This window comes from Harpegnathos saltator, unplaced genomic scaffold (assembly GCF_003227715.2).
Source record: "Harpegnathos saltator strain DR-91 unplaced genomic scaffold, Hsal_v8.6 scaffold80, whole genome shotgun sequence".
Taxonomy (NCBI): domain Eukaryota; kingdom Metazoa; phylum Arthropoda; class Insecta; order Hymenoptera; family Formicidae; genus Harpegnathos; species Harpegnathos saltator.
This window is the reverse complement of record NW_020230649.1, coordinates 378,681-394,082: the sequence shown is the minus strand read 5'-3', so window position 1 is coordinate 394,082 and position 15,402 is coordinate 378,681. Positions and strand designations below refer to the sequence as shown.

At 47.5% G+C, this 15,402-nt stretch overlaps 1 protein-coding gene across 1 annotated transcript in view; it reads left to right on the top strand.

The window, feature by feature from the left end:
• Positions 1 to 15,402, top strand: part of MESR6 (misexpression suppressor of ras 6) — a 720,981-nt gene that overhangs the window by 485,590 nt on the left and 219,989 nt on the right. Inside the window, exon 5 of the mRNA XM_025306807.1 lies at positions 7,130 to 7,324. Coding sequence (XP_025162592.1) covers positions 7,130 to 7,324 — 195 coding nt within the window. The remainder of the gene's footprint in view (positions 1 to 7,129; positions 7,325 to 15,402) is intronic.

Here is a 15,402-nt window from a genome sequence, read left to right as displayed (position 1 = left end):
GTGCTTTTCATTGCGATGACTTCGTGCGTTTCAATTATAAATCGAGCGCGCAGAATTAACCCATACCTCGTCCAGACACTCGCCGTGCTTTCCAAGCTGCACGTTCTACGATATGTGTAGACTGTAAAAGTACATATAATATTTTTATGTATATTATATTTTTGCGTTCGAGTATATTTTAAGGTAGCGCGAATGATTTGCCACATTTATCAAATAAAATTGTCAAGAAAATTATCCGCTTCGCAGCATTGGGACTGTTTACGAGTGAAATCCTTTTAATAAAAAGCGCATGTCAACATTGTGAATGTATTTTTTATCTCTTTTAAAAAAGGTGCGTGAAACCTCGATCTCGAATATATCGAAACGGGTGAAGAGAGAGTGAGAGAGAGAGAGAGAGAGAGAGAGAGAGAGAGAGAAAGAGAGAGAGAGAGAGAGAGAGAGAGAGAGAGACAGGGAGAGACAGGGAGAGACAGGGAGAATCAGGGAGAGACAAGAAGAAACAGGGAGAGACAGAGAAAGAGAGAGAGAGAGAGAGAGAGAGAAGAAGGATGAGAGTTAAAGAGAAAAAAAGAGTGAGGAAAAGTGATAGAGTGATAAAGAGAGGGAGGGGGGAGAGAGATGGGGAAATGAGGAGGAGGGAAGGGGGCGTCAGTTTTTATATTCAGGATCGTCTTGAATTCATCTTCAAATGCTTTTTAGCCAATAGAACGAAGCATATAGCATCTGAAGATGAACTTAAGATGATTTGGAATAGAAATGTTAAACGTCGAAATTCATTGGTTGTATGGTTACGCGTTACTGTGCAGAAAATGGAATTTCAAACTGTGTGCGCCTAATACATCGTATGTTGGAGTCGGATATTATTAAACTTATATTATACTACAGGGATTATTTTTATGATTTATAATATTTATTCTAAACTTCAATATGAATAAGCTAAAATGGCGCACGCGTAGCGCGCGCTTGTAATGTTCTAGTAAATGAAAAAGGAGATGAGGAAAGATAAGTCTTCCTGTTTAACACTGAGATGGGGAATTTTCTACGAAGCAGAATTTGATTGAAATGTGACAAATCTGTTGCCGTTACCAGATGCATGTACGCGAAACCGTATTTTCTTGTTTCGGCTGCAGAGAAGTCGATAGAATTAATATGCAACGTGTGTAGGCGAGCGCTGTCCTATCAAAGCGGAATCTACCGAAAAATATGGATGTGCATACAAGCGCCGGAATCCGTTGTCGGTGTCCGTTGTTGGTACGTGAAATCTCAAAGGCGTAGGAAAGTCGCGTTACGATGTTAACGCACATAATGTCGCCGGTCACGAACGGTTGCGGTGGAAAAATTGAATTCTAACGAGCTGTCGTTTGCTAGATCTTCCAGCAGCTTTTTAACGTTTTCGCGTAGAGGGGGAGGTGTCGATCGTGCCTGGCCGGTTGCGTGAACAATAGGGTGACGAGAGAGAGAGAGAGAGAGAGAGAGAGAGAGAGAGAGAGAGAGAGAGAGAGAGAGAGAGAGAGAGAGAGAGGGAGGGAGGGAGACCGCGTTCGCGGATGTATCGTCCGCGATTTCCCGGCGGACATCGCGCGTAATTAGGAGCGCGGGTACCGAGACGACGAGCGAACAATGGACGGCTCTTTTCGCATGCGACTAAATACGTCAGCGCCACGGTAATTGGCCGGCAATTACCAGCCGTAGAATCTCGCGGTAATGCCGAGATAGTAGCCAAGTAGCACGCAAATATGGGAGCGAAACTTTATCTCGTGCGATTTATTTCGGCGAGGTCGACAACGTTGCGCGGCTACACGCCACGCCGACGGTTGACGTTTCGAACTCTTCGTCGGGAAGAGCGGCGACAAGGCGAGTGACACGACCCAGGCGGAGGGAGTCGTAATTAGCGATTCGATAACGCTGTTTCCTTGCTTTTTCTTTTCTCTAAAGAAATCGCTCTCCCGAGACGATAACTCCGTGTTTCCTCTTCGCGCGGGAAGAACTTCGTGTCAGTGACGGATCCGCTGGCGCTTTCTGGAAAAGCGGCGCGACGTGTCCTCCGAGCGCCGCGCAAGAAAAGACGGAACGTGGACGGGCAGGCTTTTTTCACGTTCGCGCGCGCGGTGGCACTTTAACGGCGCTTCGGCTCCGATACCGACAAGAAAGGCGTACGAGACGAGATCCGGCGACGAGATACACGTAGCAGCGACGTTCCCCGCTGCGTCGTACCTCCCCGTTCGAGAGTAGGTGAGGAGAGAAAAGAGGAGACGAGCGGAGCTCACCGCACCGCAACTCCGTCTCATACTTGGTTCCTTTTGCAATAAACCCTACATCCTGTCCTCCTCCCCGCGCCGTGGTCGTCGGCATGACAGGAGAGGCTCATAGAAAATTCTATTATTCTATTCTTATCATCGCGCTGACGCGTGCTGGTGGCCGGTATCGACGGACGGATACATAATGCAACGTGAACGTTTCCGAGCTTGCGAGCGCGCGCACCTTACCGGATGCGGTCACCACTGAGCTTGCATACTGAGCACAGCCGGAGACGACTCGTCCACGAGCAGAGAGAGAGAGAGAGAGAGAGAGAGAGCCCTCCTACGAAACGTGCTGGCTCGCGTCGTGACGACTCGCCGCCGCTGTCGCCGCCGCCGCTCGCTCGCTCGCTGGCTCCTTAACGTGGTCGAACGTGCCGCGCGACGTTGATCGAAGAGAGGGTAGGCTCGACGTCTTTACGAACACCGACAGCGTCGTCGTGGGTACGGCGCGAGATTTCTGCACGCGGCGGCCCCACGTAGCAAAAAGATACGTCACCGCGCGTGGAACGTAGGCGGCCCCGATCAGGAATGCTCGCGGGCGCTCGTGTTAACTCCTCGTCCGGATTTGTTCCGTTTACGCGAACGTGCCCCGGGTCTCCTTTGTGTCGCTGTTAGATTCTGTACCGCCGACGGAATGGCCGGTTCTTGTCACTTTCCTTCCGTCCAATTTTAACGCCCCTTGCGAGACGAATCGTAAATCGCATATATGCAAATCGCGGCGCAGATCTCGTCCGAAATAGGCGTTTTTTTACATACCGTGCGCGTTTATGCGGCGGTGCGTTATAATGACGAGCATGCTGTGAGTTTCGCGCGACTATGCTCTCCCTCCCTCCATCCCCTCCCCCCCCTCTCTCTCTCTCTCTCTCTCTCTCTCTCTCACTCTTCCTTTCTCTTTCATAACTGTCCGTGAATGCACAATGAGCTGGCCGAGATCGCGCCACTTTGGGTCAAGACAATGGACGGGTATTTGCATATGGCACCGCGCTCACCTTAATTGCGACCGCGACGGTAGTGTGACCGACGATCTGCCGCATGGCGTGCGCACGTACGCATGCATGCGCACATATGCACGCACGTGGAGGCCGCACGAGCGGCCACGTGCTCCTCGCTAAACTCGTTTGCCGTTGTTCGAGCATATATTCATCCGTGTAAATTCGGACCCCGCTGCCAACTGCTCTCAGAGACGCGCTCTAAACGCTCGTTAACGGAACTCGCGCGCAGGAATCGTCTGCAATCGCGTTTCCGATCGCAGGACTGCAATTGCCCCATCGCAAGGTCGACGATAATACGTGGACTTGACGCGCGCGCGCGGATTCGTAGGAAGCGAAACACGCGAACGGGATTTTGGCGGGAAGCGCGAGCGACTCGTGCGTGTGAAAATAGCGGAGCGTTATCGCGCGATCACGTGCTAATCTCGCGACGTATTCGTGCGGATGAAAATACGTGCTGAAATCGAAGTCGAGGCGTGTTATCGCACGTTATTGCACTTGCGCGCCGGGTGCAACGTCCGACTTTCGCGCTCGGGCGATTTAAATTTAGCCGACAATGACATTTCGCTTTGCCGCCTTTCCAATATCACGGCCGACAATTGCGAGAGCGACACTCACACCCTGCGTCGCGTTTCTTTCGATGATGCACGACGCGCCGATAGGGACAATCAGTCGACCACGTTACGGAGTCACAGAGATCTGTAGATTCGCGAATGATCGCGAAAGAAGAGAAGAGAAAAGCGAAGCATGCGTACGCGCATTATTCATCTTCGGACACGGCAACTGTCGCGAATGAAACATACGCGTGTGAGTACATAATGTTTCGGTTAAAAATATTAATCGCTGAGTGGATATCGAGTGGAATGTTCTCAACGCGTGTGCGCGCGATTTATTCGCACGCCGTGCGTGCAATCGAGAGCCCGTGCAAGGGAAGTTTCAAATGTTAACGCGTACCTGCCGGGCATTTTGGTGGGAATAAGAAGGCAAAACTATCAGAGAATTTTCTCGAAAACAATATAACGCAAGCGCAAAAATTCCCCCTCGATGATCATCACCGGCGTTCCGGCCCGCGGCGATCCTATTCTTTTATCCGCGCTCGCCAAGTAATTTGTAAAAAAAAAGGGAAAAGGAGAGAGACGTCCAATGAGAATTTCCTCCGTAAATCATTCAGCGCACAAATATCGCGTGTCTTGACACTCACACGGCGCACCTCGCCCCCCGCTTTCCTCTTTTCCTCTTGTTGCTGTGTAAACTTGCGCGATAAGGAATACGTCGATGCAATTAAAAAGTTGCCCGAGCAAATCGCAGGTAATTTCTTGCGGCTATGCGTTTTACCGCGTGTCTCGACTTCTCGTGATACGTCTAAACGAGCAGCTACGTGAGCTACGTTTACACGAGTATCGCGATTATTGTGAGATGTTCCTCGTGAGATGCCGCCACCTCTCCGCGGCCACTTTTCGCAAAATTAATTTGCGCAAACTCGCAAATATACTATCACTATATACTATATCCATGCTTTTTCGTATCAAGTAGTAAATATACACGATATATAATATAGCGCATGATGATCCAACACACGAATTTATTATTAGGATAATATACTTACACTATCAAACGGCATATTTTTTTTAGAATTGATACTGTTGCTAGCCAGTAGCGAATATATTATCTTGTACGTCTACACAAAATTAGCTGACACTACTCCGCGATAACGACGCGGATGACGTAACCTCGCTTGGACACAATATCGATGTAGTGCTTGAAAAAAGAAAAAAAAAAGAGCTGGAACGATAATGTTATACAATACGTGTGCGCAGATATACGTCAGACTCGATGAATTCGAGGAAAAGAGAACGGAAGAAAATATCTTGAGCGATTCTAATCGAGATGTCGTTTAAGAACGTTGCTTTCGTGCGTTGGCATCATCGCCGACCGGATTGTAGATTCGCGTTGCGATCTGGTTCAGAGATCGCGCGGTCGCGTTAAATCAGACAAAGAGACGCACAAGATGAACATCTGTGGAGCGAAGCAACGCGAAGGTTGCGCAAGGCGCACGCTCGTGCTCTTATCAGCCCGAGACGTGGCAGATTGAGAGCGAAAAAAAATTCATCGCTCCGCTTCTGCAAAATTCTGCAGCTGCATTCGAGCCGCGTAATTATTCCGCGTACTCGATCGCGCGCGTATCTCGTGACGGATGACGAAAAAGTCGGCCGCGTATCATCGCCAACGGGCTAAATTGATTTTCCGTCGAGAAAGAAAAACGTGCGGTTACGATAGGAAGCGCATTATCTCATTTCTCCGTCGAATCGACATTTGAGAGCCACGTGTGGAATAAATTTGTCGTGCAACCATCTTCGCCCACGGAGAAAAAAGATTGATTTTGGAATTAACGTGACGTAAATGAAGACGTATCAGAGGTGATACGGTTTGTGATTGAAGAAAACAGAGTTTCTCTGGTCCTTGGAGAAATTCTCATTTCTTTAACCATAGTACATTTGGCTCGTTCGTTCGTCACGTCGATCCAGTTAAATCCTCGTTAATTCTCCGTGCCGATATCTTCAGTCGTTTTTTCTTTAATGATAAAATAAACGATCGCCGGAAAAGGTGCTTGGCAAGACGCAGATCTCTGCAACACCCAGAATGTCGTGTGCTTCACGTTCGTGAAGAATCGCCGAGTCCGATCGTCCCGACTCGACACGCAAATTTCAACCGTCTCGTTACCTCGCCCTTTCGCGGTCGACAACCCTTTTCGCTCGGAGCGTATTTTACGTTCGCAACGATTTCAACCGGCGAAAATGTTCCTTCCCCGAAAGTCGCGCGCGCTCCAACTCGTGGTAGACTTTGAGAACCGCTGGGCACGGTGATTGTTGGCTTTGCTTTTTCCCTCCTCTCGTTTCGACTCCCTTCTTTCTCCACTCCTCTCTTCTCCTCTCCTCTCATGATAGTATTACACACAGCTCACCCCGCGCGAGCGAGCGAGCGAGCGAGCGAACGAACGAACGAACGAACGAACGCGCGCGCACCGTTGTATTTCATTGTTGTGAACGCATGCAAATTGCGATCCCAGTGCCGGGGCCGAGTATCAATTCTAACAGAATTAATTCGAGTGCAGTCATTGTTTTTTGCGCGTCACAAAAAAGCCCTCTGTACGCGCGGGCAGCATCGCGTTTTGCCCCCGCTACGAACAATATCCGGTTCATACGAATGGTTGCGCGCGTCGTCCCCGCCTCGACCCCGAGCCGCCTGCCTCCCGCGTGTTGTACCCTTCCCGCGACGGTGGGTTCCCGTTTGGAAATTGGAGCGAATGGGCCGTGGGCTCGATATAACGTCGGCAATCGATCATTTTATTGGTAATTATCGTCAACGTTTCGTCAGCAACGTCGGCGCGCGCGCTGCCTGGCAGCGTGAAAAAAAGGATTGAGTAATATAGCGTCGCTAATTCGCGGAACAGAACGCCCGCGTTTTATCATGCGCGCAAACGCGGCTAGCTGCCAGTGAATAACCTCGCTTTCGGTAACAAATAGCCGAAAATAGCGCGACTACCGGCGACGAAAAATGCGGGGAATCCGTGTGTACGGTCTTGTAAAAAGGGTCGTCGCGTCGTTTAGTACAGCCGACTAGCCCGTGTGTGTGTGTGTGTGTGTGTGTGTGTGTGTGTGTGTGTGTGTGTTTGCATATATGCATATGTGTAAATGTAGGTTGTAGGGGATATATGCCATGAAACTGCGACACGCTCTGTAGAGAAGGCTACTTTTGATCAGATCGATAGGTCCTTGCGAATTGAATGACCAATTTTTGCACTCTGCAAATATGATGAATTTGGTGATATTTGTGTTACAGAAGGACGACTTCAACGCTGTCAGCTCGGTACTGCGCAAATACCTTCCTGAAAAGGACACTCCTTACATCTTGGACATTGATCTCGACTTCTTCAGCACCAGAAACCCGTTCAAGAATCTTCATGAGCGCGTGAACCTCTACGAAAAGTTGGCTCCCCTGTTTACGTACAAGCGACCGGAATTGAACGATCCCGAGGTGAGTCTCAGTTTTGAACTTACACATATAAACGACGCAATCGACATCGGCAAAGTGCTACACGCGCATTTTTCGGATGCGATTGAGAGCATCCGGTGGAGCATTTGTGAGAGCGGAACTCACAATTCCTCAACTATTAGGCCGTTGCGAATCAAACGTCTGATGGTTACAAAGGAACACACGGGCGGCAATCGAACATGTTCGGGCTCCAAAATAACCATGTTACACAGGGCCGTTACGAATAAAATGGCCAACTTTACATTTTTAGAAAGTGTCGAAATAAAATTACGACTTATTCACGGCACGCGCGAAAATACTGTCATCTGTTTAAAACCTTTTGGTTCTACATTGACCTTATAAATTCCGTCGAATTTCGAGAACATTAATTTCACCGATGCAATAATGATTAGAATCACTTAATTATTTATTCTTTTACTAACGTTGGAACAAAAATATACACACACACATATATATATATATATATATATTATTTATTAGCATTATTGCACGTGCTGCACTTGATGCATCTAGAGATATATGGTGCATCGCAGTGTCGGAATTTGCAGATTCAGAATTTCGATTCAGGTATTTTCACGTGACGCCCCAACGGGTAATTAAACCTCCTTATCAGCTTTGACTCACTCGTGAAAGATGACGTCATTCGCGAGACTAGGATAATGTGAGAAAATTTTACACCTGGTGTACAACTCCGCGATTGTACTCGGCCAAAATTATGAAGAAACGACTAACGCGTTATCATATCAACAGGCTCGAAACAGCGCTCGAGCGCAGAAACGTCGTATTATCTTGTACGCTCGAACCAACCGTAACGATCCTGCTGATTAAATGCTACGGTTTCATACAACGTGAACGTCTTGTTAGGCGAATGTACCGCTTAGAAAAACTGTCCCACTTGAACCGCATCACATAACATTACATCTTTTCTTCTTTAATTCGCGCGCGTTTTAAGGCACTCGTATTTAAATATTTGAGGTGCATCTTCAAGATTCTCGGTTCCCTCGGTTCATCGTTGAACCGGTTCATCACTGAATTAGGATAGCGCAGGATCGGAAAAGCGCCAAAGAATAAATTTCAAATATCGCGAGATATCCGGTCGCAAGGGGGAAGAGCGGGAGTGATCGGGTAAATCGCGAGTTGAATCGGCGAGCAGCTTCGGGAACGGGATGGAATTTCGCGAACCGGCAGATAGGAAGGAGAGGAAGGAGGAGAAGGAGGAGGAGGAGGGGGGTGGGTGAGCGCTACCGGCAACGAGCGGAAGATTTGCGAATAATTAGGTGGACCGACAATAGCCGAGGTCCCGCGGCCAGGCCGGATACACAATGTGGCCTGCCACCAGCGGGATAATAGACAGAGAAGAACGACTCTATGGGGTTTTAGGATTCGACGGACATAATGGCACTGGCCTATTGTCTACGTAGCTGCAGACTGCCAACATCCGCCTCCGGGTCGACCATGTCGGCTCATCTGCATACCAGCTTACAACCCTTCGGCCGTTTAGTCCTGAGCATCGAAAACGCCAATTCTGTCTGCCCCCTTCACCCCCCGCCACCGCCACCGCGCCGTCCGCCGATGAATCTCGATCGCGTGGCCTGGCATTATATGGGGCTGCGTGCGCGCGCGCGCGCGCGCGTATGTCGCGTCGTTGCTCCGGCGAAATGACGTCTCGAGATTAATGAGAAAGGTCGAGAGCGACGCGGCGATACGTTGTTCCAGTCGTAGCGACGCGGAACGACGTCGTTCGCGCGACGAACTTACGAGCCGTGATGGCCACCCGCTGCTTCCCAAAGGAGGAAGATAAAAGTTACAGCGACGCGCGGTTCGCGTTGGAAATATATTTTTTCGTAGCACATACATGTACCGAGGGAGACGGGGAGGAAGAGAGTGGTGGGTACCTTTCGAAATGCGCTCGCTCGAATCCGCTCGGGATTACTTCGCAACGGACAATACGTTATCGAAACGGTCGCCGTTGGATATTCTCAGCCGCGATATTCGCGCTAAGCGTGCCTCTAGGGGGGGCGGGAACAGAGTCATCGATCGGGAGTGTATATTCTCGGAGTCTTCTCTCTCTCTCTCTCTCTCTCTCTCTCTCTCTCTCTCTCTCTCTCTCTCTCTCTCTCTCTTTATGGTCGTCCGGATTGCTCGTAAATAATGCGCCGCGAGATCGACTGTGTTGATGGAAGATAAATATAGATTTATACTCGACTAACGGGTTAACACTGCAGGCACGCGCGAATTCCTTCGCCATTATCCAACGGTGCATACGGGGCGAGGGGAGACGCGGTGGCGGTTTTAGACCGTGTCCTCCGATTTTAAATTCCGCGTAGGAGTCACACCGATTCGATATCGCGCATACCGATATACGCACACACCGCGTCTCGCGTTACTTGAATAACACACAGATCGCCCGTTCTTTTTCCCCGTCGTCTTCGCCCGAAAAATTCCGAGCTAAAGTAGAGGGGAATGAAACAAGAAAGAGGGAGATAGGGAAAATCGCTAATGAACATTATCATACCGCGGGAAAATGCGTCCGTGATACAACCACCACAAACGAGACGCGGAGAGTTTGCTTTGCCACAGCGAGGGATAATATTGCATTCGGCCGAATCGGGTAAACTCAGCGAATAGCTAATCGCGATTGTAGCGGTATTTACTTAATTACCGGATTATGGTAACTAACATCACGTGTTGAATGTATAACAAATTTCGCCGGCGAAATGGAAATGTTAATTGCCTCACCATTGACCGGCCGTTTTGAGCAACAACAGTATGTCATTTGAATGCATAAATAAATTAGAATATCGCGGACTTTGATTACGGATGGTGCACCGCGGATATGTATTTACGGCAAATTTCTGCCCTCGAGAGGAGGAAGAAAAAGGCGGTGGGAAAAAACACGTCAGCGCAAAGTAAATTTACATCGCGATAGTCCGAGCGGGGTGTTACATTCTGCGCAGTAATTCGCGGAGATTGCCGACAGATCGATCATTCTCAGATGAGCTAATGAGAACAGCAGAACGGGTCGTTTGCGAGCGGCTTTTCGTATCTTCGGTATTTTCTCCCTTTTTTCTTTTTTTTTTTTTTTTTTATTAACATTCATCATTTGTGCATTGACGTTTCGCGTCCAGTCTCTCGGAACATCGGCCAAACAACCGTTGTGTGCAACAACGAGTGAACAATAAACACATGTTTGCTGCATAATTCCGTATGGCGCTTTGCATATCTCTAGTTGACGAAAAGACTCCGATCCCGCGGCCCGCAATTTCTCACGTAGCTCCTGCGTGCATCCTGCATATCATTTGGAAAACATCAAAGCTATCCTCCGTACTCGAAATCGCTGATTTCAAGGTCGAACATGGCCTAACCGTGGGATCTCCGACAAGGTGCGTACCCTTGAACGCGGAGTCGCGCACAGTCGGCTCGGGCCGCGGCATCTGGAATTGCTTACCGTTATGTTAATGTTGCGAATCAGGCACCGTTTAAATGCGTGCCGGTTAAACATACGAGACTTCTTGGCCGCCGCGTGCACCGTAATAACGAATCCGTCCGTAACGGATAAGCCGGCAGCTCTCCTCATTCGTCGCCGCCGATATAGCGGCAGAATGGTCACAGTGTCGTGCGAAAATGTGCTACGTGAAAGAACGCAATTTTTTAAACGTTCTCGTTCTTGCTTTTTTCTTCTAAATTCCGACTTAAATTTTCCAACACGGAAGAGTCTCCCGTCGAACGTTTAAGAAAACATCGACTCGAAGTTGTTGATTTATTGTCGGGGCGGTAATAGAAAAGTGAGAGGTCCTACTGATGTAGGAGATTTCTCGAATCGAATGTGATCGAAAGCAAAATTGTCTAGTCACGAGACATCGCGGTAATCGGTTCACGGACAAGTCAGCAAGTTTATGCAAAAATAACATAAAGAGGAATATCAGCGAGAGCATATCGACGTGAGGGGAACGTAAATGCTTGGTCGCGATGAAAATTTGCTGAACGACAATTGAACGAGTTTTCTCTCTTCATGTTGAGATATTTTTAGTCTCTCGTATGTCCGTTTATACATATGTATATACATGTATATAAACGCGGGCTCGATGATTTCGATTTAATGTATGCGGGTCAGACGGCGCTACCTGTCTTACCCTGAGAACTCGGCGGTGCATTGTGATTGTAATCGCCGGCTGCAGGTCACCCCGTAGCCTAACCGGGGTCAGGGTCATTCCTGAATTATTTAAATTACGCAACCCACGTTCCTTCTTCCAGGCTCGCACGCATGCTCCATTCGCGCCGCTATCTACGGTAGTTTTTCGTGAAGCACAATGATTATAAGGTGATAAATTAAATAAAAAGAAAACATTCATTTCTCGACAAATTTCCAATCAGCGAACGAATATTAAGCGAACGTTAAAAGAGCAATTGAAGGCGAATTTAATTACATACGTATACACCGACCTAAAATTAAACCGAAAATTAAAAAAAAATTTAGCGCTTAATTAAATCTCGAGAGTGTGATGGTTCTTCGAAAGTTTCAAGAGTGCAAATAATATTAAACTCTCAAAGTTCTGTTCGCCAAATTTTTTAATAGTTGCGTAACTCTACGGAGTAAAGTTGCGCAATTTAATCTCGCACGCGTGTGTGAAGTTTAGAAGCGGCGAGCTGAGATTTAACCGGAGGGTTGACTGGCGGAGGGTTAGGAGGCTGCGAAGATCGCAACGTTCGGGGAAAGGACGTGAGTTTGCCGCCAGATCGTTGATTGTTAAATCGATTTTTTACGTATCAAGGCGTGCACGATAATAGATAAAGTAGTAGATAGGGATTGTAAGAAAGCGGCTCCTTTTAGACGTTAAGTCGGTCTAAAAGGTTTGATCGGATTTCTGATAAGAAGACGTTGCATACACGCGCTGACACAGGCCACACAATGCTGACAGTGTCTCGCTGGGTGTTATTCGATTGATGAATAATTTATCTCCATTGAAAACTCAAGTGTTAATCCAAGAATCGGCTTGACACATGCGAGCGCGACGCATTCACGGCTGATTTGGCGGTGGAACGCCGCGGATCGATTCGCGCATCGCGATATCCCCCGGACGGACGTTTCCTTGGTCTCAATTCATCGGCACGTAGCATCGTACGGAGCCTTGGGCGGCGGTGGTCCGCGGGAGACACGACTCTTTTCTCAGGATCTCCGGTCGCGCGTGCGATGTCCCACCGGGATCCCTGCGAAAGGAGAAATGACACGAGCGGGGGGTCCAGTATGCAAAGCGCGGGGCCCGTTTCCCGGCCGCCCCGAATATTGATGTATAGCCGAGATGAGCGTGAGAATGCAGCTCGTGCCGGATGGTGGCGCGAATAGGCGAACCGGAAGTAAGCCAGTCGCCCCACCCTCCCCCTGGGGGCCATTCGGTAGCTGTCCCGGGTGCTCTCGCGGCGCATATTCGTTCTTTCTGCGAAGGCAGCTCGTGCTGTCGTCGTCTTCGACTTTTGCAAAGGACGACGTCGCCGAATGTGTCGGTCTTCGAAGTCGAAAAATTCTCCCGTCTATAAAAGAAGGTACGTGAAGCTGGAACTCGGGACTCGAGCATGAAAGGCACGAGAGAGTGTGTGTCTTTCGAGGCTTCGAGGTTGAGGTTCGAAAGAGTTGATCGCAGCATTAACATTGAACAAAGTGTCAAAGTCGAGTTATTTATGAACGTCACATGTGCATATTTTTTCTTCTCCAAAATTGGTTGGTTAGTACAGTTGAACAGGGTGTACAGTCGTGTGTTCTAGTTGACCGTAAAAGAAGCTCGAAAGTGCGACATTGCATCGAAATTGTCTGTTTGTCGGGTGATGAGAAAGGGAGAGAGGAAAGGGGAAAGAAAATATAAGAGACGCGCGAGCGCGAATTTTAATGAACATTTCCGCTGCAACTGGTAACGGTCGCTGTAATGTACAATTTGCCGTGGTCGTTTGTGTCGTACGATCGAGCAAAAATGTATCTTGTTTAACAACGCGCGAGGTCGGCTCGCTCGAAATTGGCACTCGTGGTTTCAAAAGCGGAAACGGGAGGCGTACCGCCGGCATTTGTTGCATCCAACTCGTTCTACCAATTTCGCTACAATTTATTGGATTGATCTAGTTGTTTGAGTAGAATAACCACAAAACACTCTGATAGAATAATACGTGGTTTACCGATGTCTACGTACATGCATGTGTGTGCTGTATTGTTATATCCAACAGGTTAGATTAGCTGAGGGAACAATATTACGGAATATTGTTCGATAAACGTGACTTTACGAACGAGGACGACCGTTACATAAATGTTCTTTTCTCTTTCCTCTTATTTTTTTTTTTTTTTTTAATGTATTTTTGATGCGTTTGTTGCATTTAAATTATGAAAAGATTCAGTATTTCGTTATTGCAAGAGCAATTACGAGCAATTCGTTATTTTTCGTTAATTATAATTATGATTATCTGCACGCGTTTTTAAACGTGATTGAGTACTCGGTGATTATGGTATTAATTATCGATTGACTCGGCCGGAACATAGAATTCGTTTAATCGATCGCAAAATGTGCCGTGAACGAGGAGGAGCATATCCTGCGGGAAAACGCAGGAAAGAAATTTAAAGAGCAATAACGCCACACCTTTGGCAAGATTTCATCGTCTTCTCCTTCCCTGATTCTCTCATTTACTTTTCCTTCACCGCCTCGCGCTCTCTTTTTCTCTTGTTCCTGCGGCAGCCGTCCGCCGTTGAAATATCTGTTTAAACCTGCACGAAGTACGAGAGCGGGACGGGAGATAAACAACGAGGAATTAAATATACAATAAAGTACAGAGTCCGGACAGCGAAAGGGCGTGGTGGGGTGGCGAGGTGGGAAAAGAGGGAAACTCCTTTACCAGCTACGCGCGCCATTCCGCCTCGCGCACCCTCTCGCGTGCTCCAACCCTCGGCCACCCGCATAAATAAATCCAATTGGCTCAAATAAAATGTACGAAACGAAGTCGTGCCAATGGCCGGGGTATATTTTATTTTCTCTCATTTTCTCTCCATCTCTCGCGGCACTTTCGTCCTTTCTCTCTCTCTCTCTCTCTCTCTCTCTCCCCCCTCCCTCCCTTTTCTCTCTCTCTCTCTCTCCCCCTCCCTCCCTCTCCCTCTCTTTTCTTCCCCGCCTACTCGCGTCATCCCCTTCTATAATGTTTTTTTACTCTCTCGTTTTGCTCCTTCCTTTTCCTTCTCTTCTTTCTCTTTCTCCTTTCTCTTTTCCTCTCTCTCTCTCTCTCTCTCTCTCTCTCTCTCTCTCTCTCTCTCTCCTTCTTTCCCTCGTGCTCCTCTATACTGCAACGACGGTAGGATAATTCAATCTCGACTTTTCACGGATTTTCCATCAAAGGAGACACACCGGTTACGAGCCGGGAGATTTCTCTTTCTCGGCGCGTCTGCAGTTGCTCCGACTTTTTGGATTGAAACTGGTCTTATCTCTTATTCGTTTCTACCAACCTCGACCCACACCTCTCCGCACACTTTGCACGTCTCCACGGTACACACATATATATATATATATATTTTAATTTGTGTCAATATTTCGCGTTAATATTCTGAATATTGTACAACGATTTAATTACGATTATATGACTAACGACAAGATTATATAATGTAGGATGGAAATTGTTGCTACAACAGTGATTGTAATTTTACCATCTCTAATTCAGTAACAATTCGGATACGGGGAAAAAGATGTATGTTACAATAAGCGAGATAAATATTATGTTCTATTGCATATATATTTGTAATACATATGCACCTTTTCATATATTAGCGCACTTAAAAAATATTATCTCTCACTACATTGACATATCTGAGTCTATTTCGATATAATCTAAAGGCTTATTAAGATTACATTCACAGTAAAACATTACAAATTCATGGCAATATATAACAATATAACAATATACCGCAATAAAGCACGCGGATCTTTATCGATAATACATTAATTTCATGTATTTGATGTATTGTGAAGCTGCATCGACTATATAATATTCAATTAGTCCATGGAATGATGTATTTAATTGTATAATTATAATATTTT